Raw genomic sequence first — 27,816 nt, forward strand, 5'->3', positions numbered from 1 at the left:
GGAGGGGTTGAGAATGAGAGAGATGTGCGCCCCGCGGTCTGCAAGCATCAGACGAGCAGCGGCGGCTTATCGCTATGTCACACCGGCAGCGTGTTCTCCATCCGATGTGAAACACCCGGACTTGTTTACCGCACATTTATGTCTCAGTTCAGCGGATTGATTTGGAGCCGCTTGTTGTTAGAATGCGTCCAGGAGCGCGCTCTCCTCCTCTCGATGCTGTGCAGTCCTCTCTGTGCCTGTGCCTCGTAGTTTTCCTCCACTGTGTTGAGGCTGCTCTGAATGAAGGCGGTGTTTACAATGGTGAGTCTGATTGTTTCCCTGAAGCGATGAAATTGGGTTTTTTACATGTCTAAGGTAAATTAGATCGGGGTTGCATTGCATTGGAATGTGGTTTCAGTTTAATGCAAACCCCCACGTGTTTGTTGTGCATGTATAATGTCAGTATTAATAATTTATTTTCTTATTTGGTCAAAGAGAGTCACCCAGTGCACACATAAAAAATAAAATAAAAATAGATTTCAATAGGTAACTGAAGTGCACATGCTGCAGACCACCTCTTACATGCTCATTTGTCATGCTCCCCCTTTTTTCTGTTTACATCAGGAGAGAATAAGCAGGGTTCACAGAGGAGCATCCTTGATCATGTTCAGAGTTATGAGATTACTTATCCCACATGGCTGCATCCTCACAGACACAGGCGGTCCGCCACCAAAGAGGTGAGTCTGTCCGCCTTTATCTCTTTCTCTGTTCATTTCACTAACAAAATAATATTTAAAAAAAACTGACATTAATCTTGACATATGTAAAGTAGCCTAACTCAGCTTCTTGCAATCCCTGTCTTCCCTCCAGCATCCTGCAGAGGCACTGGTTCTGATCTCAGCTGAGGGCCAGGAGCTCAAACTACACCTGGAGAGAAATGAGTGAGTGACTTTAAGTGCACTACACCACCAGTGTGTTTCATGAGGATTAAATGTCTCTGGTAACACTCCTGCAGCTTTGAGCTCAGAGGAGCAGGGCCGTAATCACCTATTAACACTCGGGGGGCCATTTTCAATGTACGCCTTTGACAACCCAGGGGGGGACTTTGGAGATATTTTTAGAAACTTAACAACCAAACTGATCACTTTAAAGCATTTTTCACAAAAATCTTGGATCAAGGGTTCATGATGACCATTTTAGGGAGCCAGCATGTGATTGAGGGCCACACAGGAAAATTGCCCACACTATGACTTCTTTTTTTTTTTATGGCTTATGGCTCATACCATATTAAGACGTTTTTTACACCATTTTTTATGAGGTGCTGTTCTCTGACATTATTCATGTACTTTTTAGGACATAATGAAGCCTACTTTGACTTTTTTGTAACATACTATGTCTTGGCTAGAGCAGAGAGTATTTGAGAGACAGTTGGAGGCTTGCAGCAGCTATTTATTTCCATTCCTAGAGTGCAGACCCTGCTTATCATCACGTCACTTATCATCACAGTCTCGCCAGAACGAGTATCCAGTTTAGCCACGATCTGAACAAGCAGCGAGTCTTTGAACCCAGATTTGTACACCAGTATGTTCTTATAAAATGCATTCAAAGTTCACAGTTTTGCTGGGAAATACTGTGGGATTTTATGCACATTTAGAGAGCATACAATTGTCTGAATCAATACATTATCAGGAGGACAGTTTGATGCTTTCTGAATAGTGTGGGTTACTTGTACCCCCCCAAAGTGTACTGTGATTACACCCCAGCCAAAGTGAGACAAAAGCTAGCTAAACTAATTCAAATAGTCGCTTGTATCAAACTTTTCCCATGTCACTAAACTGAGAATATTCAACATCGAGCTGTGTATTCTACAAGATGACGCGACTGGCCCTATTTATTTGACCAGATGTTAGCTGTCCGGTGGACACATTTATAAGGTCAGCGCCCTGTGGGTGCAGAGAGGGGGATGAAGGGAGGAGAGTCGGGTGACGGTTTTAAACCACAGAGGGTTGACACCCGATCTGTGTGCTGTGGGCAAACAGGACGCAAGACTGTGCGTCTGCACCTAACATCCTGTAATCTGATGGAGCAGTTCCTGTCCAGTAACAATGGGACGGTGATAGAGAGTATCTTGCTTGGTTAATGGACAGCGTGATCACTGGGTGGGACAGCAGGGAGGACCGGAGCAGTGGAGATGTCAGCGGTGACTACAGAGCTGTGGTTTATCACTTTTGGATTTGAGCCAGCGAGCAAGTGGAAAAGGAAGCTTTTATGAACATTAGAAATGAAGTCCATTTTTACCATCAAGTGCATGCTCTCTCTCTGTCACTCATTCACTCAGAGGCACACACATTAACAAACCATGACTCCACTGTGTCTGACTGACCGTCCCCTGAGGGATTTGCCCCCCTGCTCTCCCTCCTCAGCAGGTGGTCCCACTGTTAGATTTCCTCCTGGGCAAGGAATTTTAATCAATCACACACAGTGTTTGTCTACGTATGTCTGGTGAAGAGAGCGACAGACATGGGGAAAGACAGGAAGGTGGTTTGAGATATATTTGACAAAACTTTTACACGTGGTCAGGCTCCTCAACACGAAGTAGAGACGTTGATAACTGATATGTATACATGTAGATCATTTTAAGAAAAGAGGAAACAAGATTCAGTAGAAAAAATCTAATTCATTTTAGTCATTAGCAAGAAAAATATATTATGAAACATTTTTTGTGCAACTTCTCATCTGTTTCCTGGAACAGGAAAACTGTTAATATTTCTTCACAGGTTCTCATCACTTCTGCTACAGTTACAGTGAGGTGATGTGAAAAAATGGAATAGGTAGGCTATTCATATGATTTAAAAAAAATTAATAATAATTGTAGAATTAAAATATATTGTTAATTGTCCTTTTACTGAAAAGGCATACAAAAGAAATTGGAAATTTCAAGCAAAAACAGACACAGTTTCATATTAAATAAATGCATTCCACTTCCTTAGTATTGATCCTTTAATGTACTGTGTCTGAGAGCTTTATTGACGTGGAGAAAATCATGTGAATACTGTTTTCTGTTTCATTCACTTAAGCTTGCACGCTTGTGTGCCACAATTCACTAAGGGACTGTATAAGAATTATTAGAGGGAGGGGAGGGAGAGGGCAGCTAAAATGGGGGAGGGTCATAGGGTTTTTTTTCTCCTCTTTTTTTAAAGAGAGGTTAGTCTAAATTTTGCATTGGAAGAGCATGTCTTTGAATGTTCCTCACGATTTTAATAATTTATTTCAGCCTACCCTTGGTCTCCACAGTTACTATCTGTGTTTCCATAAATATATTTTGATGCACAATTAGAAGTATCACATTAGAAAAGCTGTATGAAACAGCCACATTTGATAAAACTTCCTCAATTACACAAAAAAGACTTTACATTGCTTCAAGTGTCTTTAAAAAAAAGAGTTGAGGAGCTAACTGGGATATGAAGACGCGTTTGCCGAACATATTCCTCAAGACTTCTCCATTTTCCTCCCATAGAGGTGTACGATGGCTAAGGCGACTTGTCTTGTTTCCAATTCACGACCTATACTTCCTCTACTCTGTCTCTTGGCGGATTGTAGAATGTACTAATTCTAATTCATGCACCTTACATTTATATAATTGAATTGAATTGCACCAATTTAACACTGTTATAGTAACCTGAGATGTTCAGATATTTTTCTAAGTCATGGGAAGGATCCATTTAAAAAAAATGGAGAGCCTTGCTTTTTTAAACATTGAACCATAATCCCTATAATTTTCACTTCCAAAAACATAGTCATACAACATTCAGAGAAAGAGCTTTCCAGCTTTCTAAGTAGACCCATTATTTCGCCTGAGGTTTACCGCTTCACCCTGCCACCAGCCAGTGTTTCCCCTCTCTCCAAGCCTAAACAGCAAAACTCACACTGAGTTACTGTGTTTTGATGTGTCCTCTGTTGGCCTACTGTGGCTTTGTGAGACTGTCGTGGGAGTGAAGAAGACAGTAGTTTGTGTCAGCAAAGATCAACGTCTGATTATGGAGAGAAGACAGAGAAAATGTGTCCATCTCTGTGTCATGGCTACTCCCTCTTGTCCTCATTGCCCCTGCAACTGTTATTCTGACAGCCAGCAGATAAGGAGGAACCTAAACTGGCTGTGAGATGGTCTTGATCTCGTCTTGCAGTTTATCCTCTTGTGGCATTTAACATCTAATTTTTTCTCTCCGCTCTTTTCCTTTTAGTCCCAGTCCACCTCCTCTCCTCTCCACTTAATGTTCACTTAATCAAAACCTGGAGAAAGACATAGCTGTGAATGTTTGTGGGCATCAGTACTCCCAGTGGCTGGAGTACAGACTCAATCCATTTATGTCCTCCCCTGCCATACTTGTCAGTGTGCATGTGTGTGTGGGGGTCTTTTTTTGGTTTGTACGTGCATGGGTGTGAGTGTCTGTGTGTCTGCCTGAGCTTTTATCTTAATGAAAGGCTATGGTGAGCCCGTAGAGGGTTGATTTGGTTAAGAGCCAGGGAGCGGCTAGTGTGCTGACTCAGAGTGCAGGAAAAGGGATGTTAAAACATGGAGTGAGAGGGGGAGGAAGCAGGGTAAGAAAGTGAGTGATGGACCGGAGGAGAAAGGTTGAGGTGAGAAAAGTCATGGAAAGAGGAAAGTGGCGACAGTTGGGGTCGGTTTGGGTGTGAGTTATGTTAGTTTGGTTCTGATATGAATCGTGTGGATACTCTTGCTTCCTCTCCTCTGCATGACTTTCTGTGTTCTTCTGTTTAATGCCCTTCCTGCACACCCTTAAGTGCACGAACCTGAATTAAGCACTCCCTCGGGAAGTGTTTGCATCATTGTTCCTCCTCTCCCCTCATCCTCACCTCATTCGTCTCCCACTGTCCACGCTAAAAACGAGCACCCCATCCTTTCTCATTTCTTTCCTCCCTTCACCTCATCTGATATTCCCCAGGGCTCTAGTGCAAACACACATCTCCCACGCGCTCTCGGCGGTCATGGTTTGGGAGACTCTGGCCACACGCAGACAGACAATGATACACACACAGCAGCCCAAAAGAACACAAACAAGGCTGAAAGCAGGACCTGATGGATCACAGGTCTGCGGAGCCGAGAGCAGAGATGCACTCGCTTGTCCTTGTTTCTATGTTTAGTCTCCCAGTGGCTCGGCCCTGTCTGCTTTGATGTCTTAATCTAGGCCTGTGTGTTGGGGAAACACTCACACACACACACTCAGGGCTTCACACAACAGTACACTGGCCTCCCTGTGCAATAAAAGCCTCTTCATCATCCGTTGCCGAGCGGTTCTTTGACTTTGCGTCAGCTTTTTTCCCTCACTCCTCCCGCGTGCGGTGATGTCATCCGATACTATGAGAGAATGCGACCCACTGACCCTAATGCATTACCCCGCGTCCCCTTCCCCTCCCTCCTTCACTATCTCCCAAGTACATTAGCATTACCCCCCACCCCTTCTCTCCCCCCATCATGAGGCTGAACTGAGCCTTTGTCTCAGCCTCACTGCCAGACAGCCCTGATTCAGCCAGTATTGCGCTCCTCAATCACAGCATCTGTCTGGACACTGGACGACATCCAAACTCTGTGGAGCTCTCCCGCCATCACACAGAGGGGTTGATTTGAAAGCTCTCACAGCATATCCACAATGCAATTAGACACAAGGGTCTGGGATATGCCAAGGATGTTTGTGGTTTAGACTAACTTTCTTGTAGAGAGTTGGATGAGAATTGGATTCCACTTTGACGGCTGTACGGTAGCAGCAGCTTAGCTTAGCGTAAAGACTGGAAACAGGGGGATCAGCTACCTCTGTTCAAAGTCCTCCTCCCAGCACCTCTAAAGCTATCCTGTTTGTTTAATTCATACAAATACCAAAGTGTATCAACAACAATTTGTCGCTTTACAGGGGGATTATGTGTCAGACTACTTCTTTAGCCAGGTGTATTGACTGGACTCTCAGCTGGTTGCCAGGCAACCTCACAGTTACAATAAAAGGAAGTCTCTGCACTCGGCCAAGAAATGGTCCTGCTTGTGGTGTGTAAAGTGTGGTCTGTACACATGTGGTTTTGTACGAAATACAATAAGGAAATGAGATTGATGTGTTGAATAGTGAGCTTTAGATGGATGGAGCATGGATGGAGCCAGGCTTGCTGTTTCCGCCTGTTTCAAGTCTTTATGCTAGGCTAAGATATCTGGCTGCTAGCTGTGGCCTCATGAAAGTGGTATCAATTATCTCTTTCTTTTAGGCTTGATGACAAAAATCAGCATAAATCGCAATTTTCATTTATTTATTTAAAGGGACAGTGCAGCTTAATCAACATTTTTGTTTATGTACCCGTGCTAACCAGCTGGGTAACCTTCAACTGCAGTCCTTTAGCAAGATGTTTTGAAACCAGCGAGGTGATGATGAGGTGAAAATCTACAGATAAGAGATAACAAGACGCTGTAAAGTCAGCCACAAAATAAGCATTCTTAATGACACTGCACAAGCCATGCAGAACAACAGGAAACTGCACACAGCAACAGTAGTCCAACAATACAGCAACAACATCCACTGCTGGATACATGTAGTCATGCATGAAACATGAAGCAACAAATCACAGCCAAGCAACACTGATTACAACCATTTTAATACACACAGACATGCAGAGCATTATCATGTTTAATGATATTTTATTGTAGTCACACATGAATCAGTTACTCCACTTATTCCACACTCAGACACACACGTATACTCTTATTGTTACAGATATAAAAGAGTTTGCATGCTTAACTGTATGTGCATTGCAGTTGTTTTCATACTTTAATCACACAGTAAATCATGCATTCACTTGTTTTTTTTTGTTGTTGTTTTTTAACCTCTGGATAGACTGAAGAGTCAAATTGAAACTAAACAGTTTGATTGCACCTGCAGATTACTTTCCGTGGTCGTGGGTGTGCCGGATGACAGATGCAGTGTTTCCTCTTTCATCCATTTCTTTGCGGTCTATATAAGCCACAGCTTGGTACACCTACAATGGCTGTGGCACTATAAAGTTATGTAATAGAAGTTATTTTCAATGCCTATAGAAATTAGGCGTTAACTATATTTAACATTCAATAGAACAGACAGCAGCCATGACTGAATGTGACAAATATATTTCTAGGTTTAAGCTTTTCAGCAGCACTTTTTTTGATGTAGAAAAACAACAACAAAAACACTAAAACTAAGCTGTTAGTATGCTTTCAGTTGCGTCTATATGTCACAAGGCAGCAGGTTATATAGACATCAGTCTACGAGTGTACACAGCTGCTGACTGGCATGGGAGAATAAGGGAGAATGGAGCGGAGAAAGAGTCATTATGTGTCTCCTCGTGGAAGAAGTGATTCTTCATGTGTAACGATGAAGGGTGAAGCTCAGTCAATCATCAGCCGCTCTGCCATTAATTCTGCCTGTTAGAGCGACAGAGATGGTTGCACAGATGAGAGGAGAGCATGATGGGAATATTTGGAGAGTTAGAGAAGCAGGAAAACTGGAGGAAGGCCAGATATAAACACGGGTAAAGGTCACATCACAATACGTTGGGGTTACCCTGTTTAGGGTGACATCAGCCGGATACATTATCACTGAGTGATCATTTTTAGGTCTTCTCTCAGGCTGCGCGTATGTGTGTGTGCATACAGAGTCCCTCTCATACCCCCGCTGCCCCAGAATGGTGATCTGTTAAAGGACGAACTGGCCGTTTTCTGTCTTTGACTCGCTTTGTGACTGATTGCATCAACAGGCTGTCATTGTTTCAAGTGGCTTGTCTCCTTCAGGGCATCTGAGGGGAGAGAAAAGAAAAATCCCCATCTTCCCTTCATTTGTCTCCATCGTCCTTTAAAGGAATAGTTTGACATTGTGGGAAACGCGCTTACTCACTTCCTTGCTGAGAGCAAGACGTGAATATTGATACCTGTCCCTGTCTGTGCGCTAAATATGAAGCTAAAGGCAGCAGCTGATGTAATGGACAGACATAGATAGGTTAGTTTGGAACACCCACAACATGTATATTTTTACACTGAGGGGGTAAACAAAGTATTCCCTTACGATGCTGAAGAGTTGCTGTGTGTCTTTCTGCATGTCAGATAAACTTAGAAATTCAGAGTTAAAGGGTATTTTTCAATCATGACCCTTCCCCATGTCACTAATAGGAACAACATTTTGTAATATTAGTTCAGTATTGAGCGAGAGCGCTGCTCCTGCATTACCAGGCTGCAATGTAAACACTCAGGGCATGTTCGCACCATCGATTTGCGTCCATTAAAGTGCTTGTTTTTGCCACTGACAGGCTCAAATTGTTATTTTAAGTGTTTGATAACATTATTAAAAGGATCCCTACAGACACAGACCTCTTTGTTAAAGAGCAAGATCCTTTTTGTTTAACCAGAAACAGCCCCAAAATTGCTACCTTCAAATCCACCAGACTCCGTTTAAATAAACAGTAATTTTATCATCTTTATACACACTTCATTCAGAGTCAACAGAGACAAAATGAAACCATCAGAAACCATCTTTTAACAACCACCAACTTTGTTCTGGTTGAAATTAGCCCTTAATTCACCCAGTTAGATGTGACAATATGCTGGCTCTAAACACACTAAAAATACAGTTTATTTACATGGAGTCTGGTGGGTTTGGTGATAGTGATTTTTAGGTTGTTTCTGGTTAAACACAAACATTTTATCCAAACAATGTTTGACTGTATTAGTAAAAAACTTTTGAGCCTCCAAGGACCTGTAATTCTAAGGTTTCATATCCCTGTGTGATAACGTTGTAGTACATCGTCAAACACAGGCTAATGTCGTTGAGTAACGTTAGCACTGCTCTAATGTTTGAATGTATGGAATTCACTAAACCAGTCTATTACATCATAGTGTTCATAGCTGTAGGGTACTGATTAAAGCATAAATTTAATTATTCATATCTGTTGTCAATGTAACAGCGTCTCTTATCTGAGTTTTAAGGTGAAGTCTATATTTAGGGGGCTTGGTGGCATCTAGCAGTAAAGTGCAGATTGCAGCCAGCTAGCACTCCTGGCTATTATTCCTTTAGTGTTCATTGTTCAGGAGGTTGTTGGGAGCTGAATTATCCATAAAGGTCTCTTCCTCTCCAAAACAAACAGACCAAGCAATTAAAACTGCTCAAAACACTGAATAAAGCAATTTCACACATTATAAATTAGTGCGTATGTAACGCTGCTCAGCATCTCGGAGATGGGCAGCTTGTCCACAACATGCTATTGTGTGCTCGCCCCTTTTCTCTCAATAGTTTATGTCTGCTCACCTCTTTCAAATCCAGATATTCAAGAGTTTACTGTGAGCCGAAGTATCTGCAGAGGTCTTTTCCTCTCCAAAACAAACTGACCAGGTGATTTAAACTGGTAAAAACACTGAATAATGCAGTTTCAAACGTTACAAATCCATGTAACCTTGCTAAATGTGTGCTAATGTGTGGTCACCTTGTTTCTCCAATAACATAAGATCCAGACAATCAGGAGGTTTTCACCCGAAGCATGATTCACCAGTAAGGTCTCTTCCTCTCCTAATCAAATGGTCTAGATGATTTAAAACTGCTGGAAACACTGAATAAAGCAGTTTCACGTTACAAATCTGTGTTACTCTAGCACTGCTGATTGTAGTTGGGTTTCTTACTATGGTGGCTAATGCAAAAAGCTGAAAACGTGAAAACACAAATGGCCCTTTGTGGAGCCAGTGTTTTGTTTGTCCATTAAGAGCTACTGTAGAAACATGACGGTGCCTGCTCCCTATGTAAATATAAACGGCCCATATCAAGGAAAAGAGAACACGAAAATTCTTATTTTCAGATCATTATACACCCAAGAAATCATACTTATAATATCTACTTACTGGTTGCTTTCCCCAGCATTTACTGGCTGGGGGAAAAGACTGTTTTCCCTTCTCCTGACTCCACATTCACCACACCCCCTAACTATGACTAGACACCAACTGTATCAAGGGGTATCTTCACTCGACAACACAGCAAATAAGCACATTTCCCAAATTTATTCATTTAACTTCATCTCACTGATTTGCACTACTTTTATCCAGCAAAGATGAAAAAGGAAAAAAAAAAGTTAATTAATACATAGCTGTTACCCTGAGGTAAAACCACAAGCTGGCTAAGATGGAAGAAATGAAGATACATGATGAATAATAAAATTATGGTGGGAAATCTGAGGTCTGTCTCGTGTTTATTTAAAACTTAAGTCAAGTCCGGTCTTTCAAGCAGCACCAGTGGGTACATGTCTCTACAGCCTGATTTCACTGCAGTCCCAGCCTGTTTGATGGATCTGAGAAAGACTGCGGGGGGAGATTTAGAGAGACGGCGCAAAAGGAAACCAGCTGTGAGGTGTGCAGAGTTTATGAATGAAAACAGGAAGAATGGATTGAGACAGAGTTGGACGGAGAGAGACAGGAAAACAAGCATCTGTATGAGATGTAAATATTGGGCCGGTGGGTTGACACACGTTTGACAGAAACAGCCGGAATCTGAAGACACTCACTTAATCACACACACAGATGGAGAGGAGTGTAATGTTTAACCACAATAAAATTAATGTTTCTCTCTGCATGTGTATCTTTCACTGATTTATCAGCCTCCCCTGTGCAGTCTGTATTGTATACTCATGGAGGATTTCCAGTAATAGAGAAAAGAATAGGAGAGCATTTGTAAATAATAGCCCTGTCAAACTAATGCAGTCTGGACATATGAACAAACTTAAACTCTCAGCATGGAGAAGTTACCATCTCTAACTTCAGCTACACTCTCCACAAAGTAAAAAGGGTCATTTGGGAAAGGTACATATGGATTTTATTACAGTCCCTACATGTTTCCACTTATTCTTTGCCTTTCCTTTTATCTCTGCGAGGATCTTTGTCTAAATCTTTAAAGCAGTCTGGTTTTGTAGAGTGTCTCTGTCAGAGTGAATGTTTTATGAGCTGTGGGCTGCTGGAGAGGATCTGTCTTCTTTTATCTCCTCTGTTTCCCGCAGTTTTCACTCAGTATATTTTTCACCATTGTTCCACCATATTGTTGCTGTTTCAGGAGATTGAACGTCCCACGCTACATATATTCTCTCCCAAATTGTCTCTGAGTTTGTGCTGTCTTTCACCAGGCAGCTGTTGGCCCCTGGATATCAAGAAATATGGTACACTCCCGATGGAGCCCGCAAGTCCTCCTCTCCTGCCAGCACTGTAAGTCTATGAGACAGTTTGATGTTGTTAAACTGCCGTGGGGAGTTGTAAATGATCATAGAAGAGAAATAGATATTGATGCAGTGGATCAAATCTTGATCAAATGGCAGAAGGACAACAGGCAGTATGGACATCAAGTACTACATTTGTTACTTACATAAGAGGGTCCTCTGGTTGAGTGATGTCTCTGTTATTACTGCATCACCCTGTTTCCCAACATAGAAAGCTGTGTGTTGAGCTTTAACACTCTGAGACCCACCAGACCCAACAGTATATACCACAAAGAAGTGACATACATTATCTGAAAGCAAGGGAACCTGAAGATTAATTTGAGATGCAGCTCAGCTCTGTCTGTCAAGTTTTTCTAGTCATGAATATGTAATTAACATTAGCCCGTTTTACACACAGATCACGCTATAGGGCCACTATGAAGTCCCTTCTTTTTGCCTCCTTTGCATTTTTACACAGAACCAAACAATGATGGCATCATGCCGTTCCAGTGTCTAGTTTTAAACAGCATGCTGGCATAGCAGAATCAAAAGAGGCGTTACGGGCATGGCATGTAACACAACAGTGTCGGCCTTTAGCATGAAATTTAACATATGCGTCAGCAGCACTTTATAAACAATAACAATGGCATTAACATGGCAACGACAATCATTTACCATCCCTGTTATATAGCAGCTGATCCCATCCTCAGCTCAGAGGGTAAGGAGATCCCGGACCTCATTGTTTTCCCAATTTGCAGACATTTTTGGTCACTGTTATTCTTCTTTTCAGTTAGCTGCTAACTGCTACCACCTACTTTTTAAATCTACTGCAGTGGGTTGTACGCATAACATACTGTCTAAATGTCATACCCACACTGCCCATGATCCTGTCCTGCCAACTGTCCTGTTTATACAGACATTGTTTCAGCGCTGTTAGTACCTCCAACTACCTCCTGTCCCCTTATTCCACGATTGTACCTTTTATACATAACAGCGTGGCTGCGTAACAGCGTGAAATTCCCGCCTTGAAGAGGCAGTGTAAAAGGGGCTATTGTGTATTGGTTAGGCTCCTATTCAAACCTTTAAAGTTTAGAGTGTTTAAGGGCTTAAAAAATGATGATGGAAGTGTATTATGTCCATTCCCATGCTGAATTATGCCTCATTAGTGGTTGCAGCAATTTTTGGGTGGATACCAATTTTTAAACAGATTTGGTGCTAAATGAAAGCATTGAGAAAGATGGTCAAAATACCACAGAAAGATTCATGCTGTGATTTGGTACCAAAAACTTTTGACGTTTGGAGATTTCTGTAGCAATAGCATTTTTTTCATTATCGAATGGTGCGCACTGTTGTTCTGGAAACTGCTCCCCTGATATTCAGTATACATATGAAAGCCATACATCCTCTGAATGCCCAAGGTCTCTAGTTTTTGGTTGCAAAGTTTCATGAGGCTGTGAATATCCCAGAGGTCACTATAGGTCATTTTATAAAGTGATGTCTGTGTAAAGAAATGGTCTCACTATAATGAAATGACTACTTGGGTAGCTGACATCATCACACATGAATGAAAGTGAGCTCACTGAATTCACAAGAGTCTTGACTTTTCAGTCATGGCCATTTTATACAATTCCAAGTCTGTTCAGGGACTCCAGTATGCAGAAATATTCAAATACAATAGGCGAGAATAACACATTTGTACTGCATGCAAAATGCTGCATAGTTTTTGCCCAAAACTGCATGCAATTAGCATAAAGTGAGCATGTCTGTAAAGGGGAGACTTTTCATTCAGAGATGTCTTGAGATGAGAGGTCAAGGGACCCCTTTGAAATTGGCCATGCCAGCTTTTTCCTCCCCAAAATGTAACCTAACTTTGCAGCATTATTCAGCCTCCTTCATGACAAGCTAGCATGGCACGGTTGGTACCAGTGGATTCCTCTGGTCTTCTTGCAGCCTGCTACAGCCTCTTAAAGACAGTAATCTCGACTGAGATCACCGGCAGGTGTGCGGGTCTCTAAAGGTTAACTGTTTTTGTCTTGCAGGGACACTGTTTCTACCATGGGGAGGTTCTGGGCATTGAAGGCTCAAGTGTTGCTGTTAGCACATGCTCAGGACTCAGGTAAGTAAAACTTCACCACAGGCTGTATGCGTAAAGTTTCCCAATATTTAGAATTGGTCCCAATGGTGAAAGACATTTCATAGGATCCTAAGAAGTCTCCCATAAGACTTAATCCCACTAAAAGTAAAAAGCTGTTCATGAAGACAGCTCCTAAAGTTAAGAGCAGGGAAGAGGACTTTTCTGTAGCCTCAGAGTTTCTGCAGCAAAGCAGAGCTGCAAGAAGCGGAGCCAAGAGGAAAGTTTTCCCAATGCTCAAAAACAAGGAGTTAGTGCTGCAGATCGTGTCGGGGTGATATTTGTGATTGATCATATAAAAATAGGTTGGCAGCACTCACTCAGTGAATGAAAGCTTTCAGCTCCATTAATGCTAATTTCACAGCCTTGTTTTCCAGCTGACGTGTAAACATCTTGGGCCAACAAAACAGAATTAATGGATACATAGCAATTTCCCCACTGTCTTCTAAGTAATTGATACATTACCCGTCTACATAACATACAGTAATACGTTTGTTCAACATTTCCTATTTGGTAGACTTGCCAGAATGGACGAGGAAATTTGTCAAAATGTTTGGGCCATTTTCACAGCATTCGACATCACTACATACCCTGTCTTCCACATGCAGAGATGTGATAAGCTGATTGAAACCTGGTTACACTTACACTTGGCCAAGAAATCGCCTTTTTTGGGAGTATCTCCTTCTCCAGTTACACTAACCAGTTTTCTCCAATGCACAACATTTAAGAAATCAGGTTATTGCAGAAACGTGAAAATTATCCAGTTATATAAATACAAATGCACTGGTTGCCATTATGGCTACACGATTATCATAGCTAAATGAGTGCAGGATAACAATATTATCATGACATCACAGAGTTTGCATGTTCTCCCCGTGTCAGCGTGGGTTTTCTCCGGGTACTCCGGCTTCCTCCCACAGTCCAAAGACATGCAGGTTAATTGGTGACTCTAAATTGCCCGTAGGTGTGAATGTAAGTGTGAATGGTCTCTATGTCTGTCTCTATGTGTCAGCCCTGTGATAGTCTGACAACCTGTCCAGGGTGTACCCTGCCTCTTGCCTAATGTCAGTTGGAATAGGCCCCAGCCCCCCTGTGACCCCCAATAGGATAAGTGGTTATGGAAAATAAGTGATTGAATCCATAGAAAATTTGACAAAAAATGCCACAGTCAAATTCATCTGTAACCTTGTTTATGGTGCATTTTGTCTCTTTTTGGTGAATGAATTACACTCACAACACAAGTTTAGGGATGTGCGAAGGAGTCTGTTTACATAACTGCACAAAATTGCAAAAAAAGATCAGTTATGCTTAATGGATAGTGAAAAGGCAACCAGGTACATGTAAAGAAACAGAAATTATCTGCAATATTTACATGATATTACGTGTATTGTTAACATGATATCAATATTTCATTTTTACGTGTCATTAATATCGTCAATTGTAGTATATAACAACACCCCTAGCTGCCATATTAAGATCCAAACAAAAAATTGCATGCATCAGGTCAGCTTCATCTCCTCTCCTGAGGTGGGAATCCTTACTAAGAACTCTAAGACTAAGTTAAGAGGTCTCAGAGAGAATCCTCACATTGTTTGTGGACATGATTAATCTGATCTGTAGATAAGAAGAACCCTGCACAACTGTCCAGCCTGTGTTCAAACTATGGCTGAGTGGATAAGGTGACAGGAAACAGTTGTGTGTACTGTCTTGTGCAGTCTAGTAGGTTAGTAGGTCACTGGCTCCAGAGCTGGTTCATTGAGTACAGCTCACTATGGAGATCCTGTGTTTCCTCCTGGTGTGGATCCAAGGCAGCTGACCCTTCCTGCTAGAGACAATCAGAGAGGCCGGGACAGAGGAGGAACTGGCAAGCAGTGACAGAAATCGTAGCCTTTCGTGTGTTTTTGTGGGTTCAATGCTCTGCGTGTGGAGGATGAGTGAATGAATACATCTTTCTGCTGATGAGGATTCTCAGGAGAAATGCAAACACAGCATAGAGGCACACTGACATGTGGGTGTGTGACCTTTCCAGATGTTTTCTACAGCTGTTTGACCAGCGCCTGTGTGCATGCTTTTGTGTTTGTATATAAACGTCTGCGCTCATTGGGGGTTTTGTGAAGAAGCCCAAAGACTGCATGTCGCTCTGTCTGCCCCAGCTGATCTTCACTTATCAACAGCAGTAAATCACATGAGACACTTGGCTGTACTCCGCCCATCCGTAAAACCACCACAGCCAAATAAAAGAATCCCAATCTGACATGCAGCCATTTATATGTTACCCACACCTTAGTCTGACAGTGACTGTTGGAAATTACCTTTAATCTTATCTTTTAAGATTCAGAAGGACGGTTGTTTTCACAGTGTGCAGATAGACAGACAGCAAGATCATTGACCCACATCGATTTTCTCGAGCTATGATTGGATGGAACCATCAGCAGTGTCTTGTTTCCCCAGGGGACTGATTTCTCTGAACACAAGCGTCAGCTACCTGATAGAGCCTCTTCCTGTTTCCACGGGCGCACAGCAGCACGCTGTGTTCAGAGCCGAGAGTCTCCATCTACCCAGAGGCAGCTGCCTGCATCACCATGGCAACAAGAAGCACGAGGAAGGCCTTGACGACTTCATCCGTGGAATGATGTCACCGCAGAGCGTGAGGGTGAGTTGGGGCAAGAATGATGATCAACTGTCTGAAAGCCTTTGCAAGTTTTATGCAAAGCATGACACTATTTTCACCACATATTCTGTATTTTATTATTCTGTCTTTATTCTCAGGAAAAAAGGGACCTGAGCCAGAATATGAAGTACGTAGAGCTGCTGATAGTGGCAGACAAGGCTGAGGTGAGGTCACAGCTGCGAATATGGCCATACTTGGTCACTTTTTAACCAAATAGGGACATTTTTTAATGACATGATTAAATGTGGAAGTACAGGATGTGGCTTTGTATGTGAAATGAGCTCAAAGACATTGCCTGCAGATGCTGTGAATGTGAGCATGAATCATCTCATCTGTCTTTATGTGTCAGCCCTGTGATTGGCTGGCGATCTGTGCAGGGTCTACATCATGTCTAACCCAAATTCATGAGCTATTTATGTGCAGTATAAATAGTATAAGTCTATCTTACACAGTGTTATAAAACTAAATATAACCCATTTCTTTTTAGAGCTAGTTATGGTAAGTGTAGAGTGCTGATTCAAACCCTGAAGTCTGAAATCCCCTTATGTGGTTAGGGAAGATGTAAGAAAGAAAAAAAACATAAGCGTTGGTGTGTCTATTTCTGTGTTTAATGTGGTTTATGTCATTTGCAGTTTGAGAAGCATGGTAGCAATTTCGAGAACACTAAACGGAAATTACTGGAAGCGGCCAACCTGGTTGACAAGGTAATAGTCAAAGTGAAAGATGACAAGCACAAAATGACACTCAGTTTCATCTCACCTAGATTTAGTAGTGACTGTGTTTGTGACTTTTCCTGCCCACACCTGCAGTACTACAAGGCTTTGAGCATCCGTGTGGCTTTGATCGGTCTGGAGGTGTGGACCAGCAAGGACATGATCAGCGTTTCAGACAACCCCCACAGCACTCTGGCAGCGTTCCTGTCCTGGAGAGGCAAACAGCTCCGCACGCTCCCCAACGACAACGCTCAGCTCATCACGTCAGTGTCTCACTCTCTGTCTCCCTCTAATCTTCCTGTTTGTCATTCGTCACCTTCTTCAACACTAGTGTACCCCTCCTCAGCTCTAAGCCTCCAGTCCCGCAGGGCAGATCCCTCAATTGATTTTATGTTCATTACATGAGACAACAACCATCACCAGTTGTATCCCAGTGGGCAGTTGTCCAGATGAAACTAATCACCAGTGGCGTTTTATGTCTCCAGGGGGAAGGGGTTCCAGGGCACCACCATCGGGCTGGCACCTCTCAGAGCCATGTGCTCCGACTACCAGTCTGGGGGAGTGAACACGGTGAGAGACAAGAGTCCAAACAAACAGTAATCCTCTCCATGTGAGTGAACGTCTCGATGGGTGTAGCTCAAGTGGTACAACAGGTCGGCCAGTGACTGTAGCATTGGTAGTTTAATCTCCATCTCCTCCTCTCCATGTGTCGAACTGCCCTTGAGCAAGACACCAAACCCCAAACTGTGTGCTCAATGTGGAGAAAAAAATGTAATGGCCAATCTTCAATTAGTTTTCAACTTGTGACTTATCAAAAATAACTTGCTCTGTGTTTAAAATTTAGATTTTGTTTCTTGTACAAACAAAAAGATGATCCAGTAAAGCTCTTACAGTGAAGTTTAAATTATTTTACGTTAGTATAACACCAGCTTGTATCCAGTGATGACAGTGTCTCCAAAATGCAATGAGAAATCTATAGCATGATATATTTTTTACCTATGTTCCTAAAATATGGACTTTTTCTACTGGTCATTAGGTAAACTTTGACTCTTCTTTTGAATAGGACCACTCAGAGTCAGCTGTGGGTGTAGCTGCCACCATGGCACACGAGATGGGCCACAACTTCGGCATGAGTCACGACAGTACAGGCTGCTGCCAGGCGAAGGCTGAAGACGGAGGTTGTATCATGGCTGCTGCTACTGGGTATGATACGGAATACATTATTAAACTAACAGAAAAGAGAAAAGCAGAGAAACAAGTCTTACATACTATATTTGTGCTTCTTCCTCACCACACCACAGGCATCCATTTCCCCGTGTGTTCAATGCCTGTAACCTGAAGGAGCTGAAGAGCTACCTGAGCTCAGGAGGAGGGAAGTGTCTCTTCAACTTGCCAAATACCAGATCCATGTATGGGGGGCAGCGCTGCGGCAACGGTTACCTGGAGGATGGAGAAGAATGTGACTGTGGAGAGGAAGAGGTGCGTTGTGTCTCTTGAATTTTGCAGTATATATTTTTCTCGTATGTCTCTGCCAGGACTCATGACTCTTTGTTTTTTGTGTAGGAGTGTACCAGTCCCTGCTGTAATGCCAACAACTGCACTCTGAAAGCTGGAGCTGAGTGTGCCCATGGCGTCTGCTGCGATAACTGCAAGGTAACATTAGAATCTGATGGTCTTCTAAACAAATAAACACAAAAACCCTCCCATGAATGATGTGTCCCCCTGGGCTAATTCTCACTACTAGATGAACAGAAATTGAATTATAGCTCTACAATAATTATTTCTTCATGTCTCTTTTCATCCTCCCGTGTTTCCTAAACTCCTCTTCCTCCTCTTCATCTCTCTGTCTAGTTGAAGAGACCAGGTGAGCTGTGTCGTGCTGCCTCGGGGTCATGTGACCTGCCAGAGTACTGCGATGGGAAGGCAGAGTCTTGCCCTGCTAATTTCTACTTAGTGGATGGTATATCTTGTGCAGGCGGGCAGGCCTACTGTTACACCGGCATGTGTCTGACCCTGGAGCAGCAGTGTCGCTCTCTCTGGGGACGAGGTGGGTAAACTGGGTGCTTCTAATGTGTGATATTCGTCAGTATTTTGTTCCAAATGAGCTATATCATCTGTTTTGATCACATGCACAAACACTTGGTTTCCACTTTATTGGATGCATTTAGCTACACCTAATGCAGTCTAATACCTCTATTTATAACACGAGCTTAAAGTAGTACTGAATAGTCAATAGTGTCTCAGTTATCTTTGCTAATTAAGATAACTTCTTGACTCAATATTTTGTAAAATTGGAGATTAGCAATCCTTAATCCATCCTGACAATGTGTGACACCAACACTGAGTGTTTGTATTTACTGTAGGTTGTAAAAGATTAAAGGGGAACAACAGCCATTTTTCAGAAAGTTATATTATTCTGGAGGCTGTGGAACATGATGGAAAAAATACTGCATCCTGCTCATGTACTCGCATGTTGCAAGGGTACTTTGGGAAACCACGAGGTGGTAGCGCCATTACAAGAAGTGGTAACTGCCTGCCAGTGGCGGCATGAAGAGCGTACAATTTCAACATTTGCAATATAAATTAACATGCTGTCACTTTCTGAATCTATTTCATGTTAACACTAAACACTAATAAGACAGGGAAACTGTGTCATACCTTTATAACTTCTGTCGTGTTCCAGTATTAATGTAGGAATTCATTGGAACAGAGCAGCTAGCTTTTAGTTTCCACAGTCAGGAACAGCTCACCAGTAAGGCATCTTGAACTTTTCCTATCCGTGCTCTACTTGGTCAACAAAAGTTAATACTGTATTTATGAAATTAGATTTGGCTAATGCTATTTTTCTACCTAATTAGTTGGTGTTGTGGCAGAAGTGAACAAATAAAGAGTGAAACAATCAGGTTTTCTTTGTGTTATTTACTAAAATGATAGAGCAGAATAATAAGAGTTATAACAGAGCCAGTCTACTCCAGCTGTAGGGTCAGAGCTCTGACACCTTGAGTGTCCTCTATAGGTCTGACAAGGAATCATAGATTCAGTCGCATGATATCATTAAAACTTGAAAAAAAAGGTAGCATCGTGTGCTGAAATCCTGTCATGGATTTCTCCTTTCCAATGGACAGAACTAGTGCAAACCATGACTGGAAGATGAAGGAAGTCAGAAAGGTATGACACAGTGTTTATTGTAAACATAAAATAGATGCAGAAAGTGACAACATGTTTATTTATATTGCAAATCTTGTCTACACTCCATTAATTTTGTCACTGGCAGGCACTTATTGTTTCCTGTGATGGAGCTAGTGGTTTCCCGGCACACCCTTTCAATCAAAGACTGTAAAAGTAATGGATTTAGCTACGGTGACATCAGCCATTGGTTTGCGAACTCCTGTTCTGAAACCTCAAGTTTGGCATTTTGGCAGTTGCCATCTTAGTGTTTTGGAGCCAGAAGTGGAGGCTGGAGCTGTGGAGCAGCGAGGGGTGGATCTGACTGAGAAGTCAAGGACACTATCAGCAGATGGCCTGTCACTCAGAGCGGCCTGCCCATAAATTTGCGCATCTTTAAGCCTTAATAAAATGTAAACAGGTGACTTATATAAATCTTCACCCTGTGTAGTTGTCATCAATGTTTAAATTAGAGATAGAGACCACAGCTGTATACATACCAGGCTGTGAGCATCTTTATTTCTGCTGTTAAGTTGTGCATTTTAACATGGGTGTCTACAGGGACTGACTCGCTTTTGGAGAAAGCCTCAAGTGGCCGTTCAAAGAACTGCAGTTCAGCCTGCACGTTGGCTTTATTTTTAAGCTTGCTGCTTGCCTGCAATATGCATGTACTTGAGCAGGTTGCACTACTTTCCATCATGTTATATAGCCTCCAGAATAATATCAAATTTTGTAAATGGCCTTGTTCCCCTTTAAATTGGATTTTTAATGTGCAATACTGACATTACATTATATTTTGAATAGAATGAAGGAACTCCCTAAAGGATAATCTAATTCTCGACTCTATTCTTCCTTTGTTTTTAATGCCATGATGGGATAATAAAAGCTTTAATGAGATAATAAGTTTAAATGTCGCCTAACTCTCAACTATTGCTTATGTATGTATGTGCAATATTTCAATCATCAAACAATCTCATGGTGTATCTTCAAAGCAGTTAAACATCCTGTGTATGTTGAAGCAGAGAGGGTGGGTAGATTTAGAGATGAGTCCTCAGTGGGTCGCAGGATTAGCCATTGTTATTGGACAGTGTCCATATTCACGTTGTGACAGAGCCTCCCCAGAGAGCCTTTGTAGTACCACAGGAGCCACACAGAACAGTAAGGGATGCCATCTGGTCTCCATCAGGTGGTCACATAACACACTGTGCATGCATTTACTGCGTGTATGTGTGTGTGTTATTGTGTGCATCTGTATGCATGTATTTTTGTGTACTTTCTCTCCTTCGGCCACAGATGGCCGCCCAGCCCCTGACCTGTGTTTTAAGAAGGTAAATGAGGCCGGGGACATGTACGGCAACTGTGGCAAAGACCTGTTTGGAAAGTACAGGAGCTGTAAGGACAAGTAAGGATAAAACATATTGGTTCATTCACTCATTCAGTTTAAGGAGGGGATCTACACTTCCTGAGAGTGATCAGTATCAACACACTGATGATACCCTTTTTTATTATCTCTGCCAGGGATGCTCAATGTGGGAAAATCCAGTGTTTAACTTCAGCCTCCAAGCCCATTGAGAACAATGCTGTTCGCATAGAAACCACTGTCAGTTTTGGCAACAAGAAGATCCAGTGTATGGGAACACATGTGTACAAGCCTGGGCAGGGGGACGAGGAGGGACAGGGTGACACTCTGGACCCAGGCCTTGTCATGACAGGCACAAAATGTGGTGATGACTCGGTGAGTGTGAATGTGTGAAGATATGCTAAGTGGAATTTGTTGTTGTAGCAAAGAGCGTGCTATAGATCTTTCTTTGAGACGTCTTAAGGAACCACTCGATTCTCTAACCCCTTTCTCTCCTTGAACCCCTCCTTCTCTCAACAGATTTGCTTTAATGGAGAATGCCGCAATGCATCTTTCCTTAGAGCCAATGAGTGCAATGCCAAGTGCCACGGACATGGGGTAGGGTTCTTTATGAGATGGATTTCCTAGGAGTGTTGGGGAAGATCTGGCTGCTAGCCCACTGTTATGAAAAGATGGCAAACTTGGCAGTGGTGCAAAAGGATTCAGATCTTTACCTTAATTAAAAGTAGCAATAAAGCAAAGTAAAAATCCTCCAGTACAAGTGAAAGTCATGCATTTTAAATCTTATTTAAAGGGGCAGTTCACCCTAAAATCAAAACTACATGTTTCCTATTACCAGTAGTGCTATTAGATTGTTTTGGTGCAAGTTGCCGAGTGTTGGAGATATAGGCCATAGAGATGTCTGCCTTCTCTCCAATATAATGACACTAGATGTTGCTCGGCTTTTGGGGCTTAAAGCGCCAAAAAAAGAAAGGAAAAACTCAACATCAGAGTCTCTTTCGATAAATCTTGTTCCGGTTTGACAAGATAATCCACAGACCTTGTTGTGAGCAGTTTCATGTAGGAACTATTTTCTTTCTACCGAACTACACCAGCCAACCACATCACCGAGCAGAATGAAGCGTGCATCTACTCAGGGACAAGAAACTCGTGCTCATGACACCACGAGATGTAAACATTAATGGCATCCTCCTCGGCTGAGCTGTAACGTTAGCTAGCTCAGTGGTGCTATACGAGCTAGCAGCAGATATACACTTGATGGAGTTCGGTAGAAAGAAAATAGCTCCTACATGAAGCTGCTCACAGCAAGGTCTGTGGATTATCTTGAGTAACTGGGTCATGATTTCTGGAAAGAGACATTGCAGAGTGTATCTATTTTCATTATATTCGAAAGGAGGCAGACATCTCTACGGCCGATATCTCCAACTCTCTGAATCGCACCAAAACAATATAATGCTTGTTAAGTATTAGTGTTATCAGCAAAATGTACGCAAAGTATAAAGTCTTTAGTCTGATTTTGAAGTACTTCCATAGTCCTAAAGTGTCATTTGCTCCTGTAGCTGCATGTCGATGCAATGAATATAACCGTTATGTTGTAATTTTAATGTGTAATATTTTCTTTCACCAGTTGTGCAACAACAATCATAACTGCCACTGTGACGCGGGCTGGGCTCCTCCTCTGTGTGACAAGAAGGGGTCGGGTGGGAGTGTGGACAGTGGACCTGTCATCAGCCAGAGTGAGATACATTATTTTTAAAACATACAACTGTGTGTTTCATATATTGACAATTCAAGATATTTCTTTGAATTTATGCAGCTCTCTGACTGTAGTTTATTTTATATTCCAACAGGCAGTCTCCTTCCGGTCCTGCTGGTCCTCCCCCTGGTTCTCTTTGTAGTTTTGGCTGCTGTTGCACTCTGGTGCTGCTACAAACATAAACTCCACCCACTGAAAACATCTGCTACACTTCCGGTGCCAACGTATGTAACTCTGGAGCAGGGCTGGGTGATACGCGAATATCAAATATTACAATATTTTTACAGAATACCTCGATTTTTATATTGCAACCATATTGTAGGGTTGGCTGTTGATGCTTTCACAAAATATTTACACGAGATTTTTGATATGTAATCATTAGTAATCAGATACAGTTGGAACAGACTGCTAGGTTCAGAAAATTACATCTCTTTACTGTAATGCAGCCTTTAAAACCAAGACCCAACACTTATATATCCCGATATCCAAAATCTAAGACGATGTCTAGTGTCATATCACAGTATCCATATCATATTGATACACTGCCCGGCTCTATTCTGGAGTGTAAAATGCTAATACTCCACATATATAGTGAGCAGCAGTTTGCCACGGATGTACTTTTGCTGTAGTCTCTATGTTGTCTTGATTTCGAAATGATCTGTACTTTTATATTTGTGTTTCACCCCTCAGCTGTTCAGTCCCAGTTGACAACAAGCCGCTGTTTGCCGACGGTCATGTGAACGGCCATGCCAACCCGACATTCTTACTAAAAAAACAGGACCCAGATCACCTGGTAAAGAAGCCCATTGTGACCAAGACAATACTCTGATTCTCTATTGTCTGTGATTATTAGATAAACCACTAAACGTATGGTAATGGTTGCATTCTTCCACAGGGGAAATCCTCTCCTCGTCCGAGCCCGTCTTGCTCAACTCGGTCCAGAAACGCCATTGTGCGTCCAGCTGTGAAGCCTCCTCCCGTACCTGCGTATGCTGCAGAGCAGACGCCTCAGCCTGTAGCTTCCTCTCAGAGACAGTACTCTCCTCAGGGTTACACTCCACCTCCCGTTAAATCTGCGCAGCTCAGCCAACAGAGACGAACCCAGGCTCCTCCACCACCCTCAGGACCTCCACCTTTACCTTCCCTGCATGCCAAAACCAACTCACAGCATTCAGCAGTACCCAAACCCCGACCAGACCCTCCAAGCAGACCTCCACCGCCATGCCCTCTCAACAGGCCATCAGGGGTGAGTTTTTTGTTTGTTTGTTTGTTTGTTTGTTTGTTTGTTTGTTTTGGAGTAAAGTAGTGAACTGAATGTGAAATCTGTGACTTGTCATTTTGATGTAGGAACAGCAACAAATGAAAGGCCCTCAGGTTAACACCAATGCTCTGCAAAGAGGAAAAGCTGCTTTGGCTCCATCTGCTGGACAGAAAAAGCCAAACAGGTAATTCATCTGGTGGCGTTCTCTAATGTCCATCTATACAGACTCCTCGTTAACTTCCCTCTTCTTTGCTTCTTTTAGAAACTAAAAACTCAGGGAACCGTTGGGGACCAACACTTAAAGGACTGCCTCAGACTGTCTTTTTGAATATCAGCAGCTGACAAGAAAATGTGGCACTGTGGGATATGATGAATACTTGACACTCTGGGTCTGTGGATTACAGTGTGTTTACACTGATGTGTACTGAGGGAAAGTGGTAGAGTCACAGCAAGTCATAGTACATATCACAATGTGTATGTTTTAAGTCTTAAATCTTTAAGATTTAGACTGAAAGCCACAGTTGGTACCTTTTATGAAAATAACTTTTTGCCATATTTGCTGAAACTCTCACTACGTCCACAAAGTATTGAAAGAGACGGGTAGTGTGTGAAATAATAAAGTTTGTGACCGAGCTGCCATGTTGTTGGAGATAGTCAAGTGATGCACCGAGCACCACCTGGCTGCAGCAACTTTCTCATTTTACAGCTAAACAGTACACAAAAATATGTTTCTGAAATATTTTAGGCAAGAAATAGGCAACGCAGTAACAAAATTTTGATTCATATTTGATCAACGCTGCCTAGTTTGACAGGCACCCGGGTACCCGTGAATTTTGTCATATGGATCACTGTAAATTATTCTGTTGATCTGTTCTGTACGACATCTATTGCACAACTGTCCGTCCTGGAAGAGGGATCCCTCCTCAGTTGCTCTTCCTGAGGTTTCTACCATTTTCTTTCCCTTTAAAGGGTTTTTTGGGGGAGTTTTTCCTTATCTGCTGTGAGGGTCCAAGGACAGAGGGATGTCGTATGCTGTAAGCCCTCTGAGGCAAATTCTGATTTGTGATATTGGCAAAAAGCTATTTTTATAAAAGTTACCAACTACAGTGTGAATCTGTGTTGTGTAAATTTGCCCTACGTGTCTGCTTTCACAACTTGAAACAGCGAATGTTGTGGATTAAAAAACATTTTGTTATTATTGTCCCAAAAGTTAATGGAAATGTGAAATTGTTCCATGTGTGCAGCGGTGTTGAAACACTGGTACAGGAGTATTTATTCGCAAAGAAAAAAAATGAATGTTTACAGTGTAGCCTGTGTACTAAACATGGTGTCTCTCAAAGAGCATCAGCTGTAAAGGGATATCTTATATTAAGAAAAGATGCCAATGTTGAAGTGCTTCTGCTTCTTATGTGTGAATCAGAATGGGATTTTAACTGGACTACAGGGGATCAGTGAAAGTCCTGCATGCATGCTGTAAGTATATGCTTATGATGAGAGATACGTGTCTGATATGTAGCAGAAAATGTTAGGGATTTTTTCAGTTTCGCTGTTAGTTTTGTTTTAGTGATTTTATATTGTTGTGGTGTTGCACTTTGAGCAATCTTTTTAATGTCAAATATTCATCCACTGATGCATTAAACCCCGCAGACAATGAGTATTTGACTTTGTCTTCGTCCAGGGCAACATTTCAAATGATTTCGCATTGAAAAAAAAAAGAGCCATAATTTTATTTACATGTATCAGTTAATCATGACAATTTGCAACATCAGTTTTATTCATTCTGCATGTTCATCTGCCGATGCTTTTGAAACTGTTTAGTGGGCGTTCCCTCATGACCAAAATGCTATAAAGTTACTCTAACATCTGAGAAGATATTTCAGGCTGTGTGACGGTGATCATTTTGTAATTATTGTAAGGTAATCTCAAAAACTTTGGTCCCTTTGACTGCTTGGCAGATGACCTGGTTTTATCTGTAATATGGAAATACAGTGTCAGCTGCCATGTTTTACCTTCCTATCAGACCTATGCAAACCCTGACACTGTGCAACACTGTGTCTTCAAATGGAATTCAAATAAACACATGAGAAATAAAAATATGATATTATACACTTTAACTGGTCGTGTTTTGTCATTGCGTGTGTTCATACCAGGATTTAAACACTCCCAGATTCAAGAGCATGCTCAGTAGTAGCTTAGGTCTACTACATTGGCGTTCGTCATCAGATAATCTTGTTACACCTCTCAATGTAGCTGCAAGTAGCAATTCATACACACAGGTACAATGGCTTCTACAACACGTAGACAACACTCTGTTAAGTCCTGTGTGTTGGTGTATCTGTCAGTCTCTGTGACGTGTGGTTGACAGCCATTATCCAGAAAAGTCTAAAGTGTTTACCACTTTATTTTTGATATGCATCATACAAGCATTTCCAGAATATGTTGGCATTTCCAGGCCTTTTGGCAACTGGTAGAGTCTACTGTAAAAACTAGGATCACCTGTTCCAATGCTGCCTCTGCCAATGAGCAATTTGAACTGTGACCAACAGTAAGTTATGTAATCAAGGTCTCAAATAGATAAATAAATAAAGGTCATGCTTTATAAAACAGGCAGATAACGACACAGTTTGAATATCTATCCAAGGGTTTCACACTCATTCTATCATGGGCAGGTATACAGGTTTATGCAATACTTTTGTTTTGCTTCCAGTTTTCGCAGATTTAAGTGAAATACCCAAGACTTTTTATGCACTCAATAGAAGAAAGAAGAAGAATATATTCTTTATTAATCAAGGGGAAATTATTTTTTTCATTCTGTTGTCATATACACACAGGCCTGAAATACACACATGTACAAACAGGATCTATACATGCATTAAATGGAAGGATGTCAGAGTGAGGGGGCTGCCTTGGACAGGAGCCCCAAGCAGTTGGGGGTTAAGTGCCTTGGTCAAGGGCATTTCGTCCTCCAGCTATCACAATGCCACACATGTCCCAAGTTTTGAGGGAGCATGCCATTGACCTTCACAACAGCACAAGTTGGTTACGATGGAGAACTGCTGTCAGGTCAAGACCCTGGTGAGACAATGAGCATGCAGATTAGCTTTCCTGGGACAGTTTCTGATACTTAGTACACAAAATCTAAACGTGCAAACCAATTTTTGTGTCGGCTGGGTGGCTGGTCCCAGATGATCTTGCAGATAAAGACGCTGGATGTGGAAATCCTTGGCTGGTGGGGCTACACGTGGTCTGCAGTTGGGAGGCCATTTCTGCACCAATCTCTTATGCCTGTTTATATAATTAATTAGCACTGCCATTGTAAGTGGGAGGCAATGTAATGAGTTGTTTCTCCATTTGTAGAGATCCATGTTTGCTTGACCTACTTTAGTGCTTACATATTTTGTAAGTTGCTTATACCAACGTATCTGCAAAATAACTAATGTAATGTAATGAGTTGTGTGTAACAGCTATATCTAGGCCTGGAGTGGTGGGATGGATTTTGTCTGACCTTTTCACTTAGTTTCTTGACTTCTATA

The 27,816-nt window shown here is 42.0% G+C and overlaps 1 protein-coding gene across 1 annotated transcript; it reads left to right on the top strand.

The window, feature by feature from the left end:
- Nucleotides 1-26,397, top strand: adam19b (ADAM metallopeptidase domain 19b). The gene is made up of 23 exons (XM_050042101.1): nucleotides 1-300; nucleotides 604-716; nucleotides 850-920; nucleotides 11,158-11,236; nucleotides 13,266-13,342; nucleotides 15,809-16,010; nucleotides 16,127-16,192; nucleotides 16,661-16,732; nucleotides 16,838-17,004; nucleotides 17,227-17,311; nucleotides 17,805-17,944; nucleotides 18,043-18,220; nucleotides 18,305-18,394; nucleotides 18,593-18,788; nucleotides 21,200-21,308; nucleotides 21,425-21,641; nucleotides 21,786-21,863; nucleotides 22,894-23,002; nucleotides 23,117-23,246; nucleotides 23,713-23,815; nucleotides 23,918-24,268; nucleotides 24,370-24,467; nucleotides 24,546-26,397. Exons 1-23 carry the CDS (start codon nucleotides 183-185, stop codon nucleotides 24,550-24,552), a joined length of 2,856 nt encoding a protein of 951 aa, XP_049898058.1. The 5' UTR covers nucleotides 1-182; the 3' UTR covers nucleotides 24,553-26,397.
- The last annotated feature ends 1,419 nt before the right edge of the window (nucleotides 26,398-27,816 follow it).

Source organism: Epinephelus moara, chromosome 4 (assembly GCF_006386435.1).
Source record: "Epinephelus moara isolate mb chromosome 4, YSFRI_EMoa_1.0, whole genome shotgun sequence".
Lineage (NCBI taxonomy): Eukaryota > Metazoa > Chordata > Actinopteri > Perciformes > Serranidae > Epinephelus > Epinephelus moara.

Bases quoted from the DNA above. Each gene is read 5' to 3' on its own strand.
- adam19b (XM_050042101.1), top strand. From the start codon at position 183: ATGCGTCCAGGAGCGCGCTCTCCTCCTCTCGATGCTGTGCAGTCCTCT. The intron at 11,237-13,265 runs GTAAGTCTATGA...TTTGTCTTGCAG, and splicing joins CCTCCTCTCCTGCCAGCACT to GGACACTGTTTCTACCATGG. The intron at 13,343-15,808 runs GTAAGTAAAACT...TTGTTTCCCCAG, and splicing joins AGCACATGCTCAGGACTCAG to GGGACTGATTTCTCTGAACA.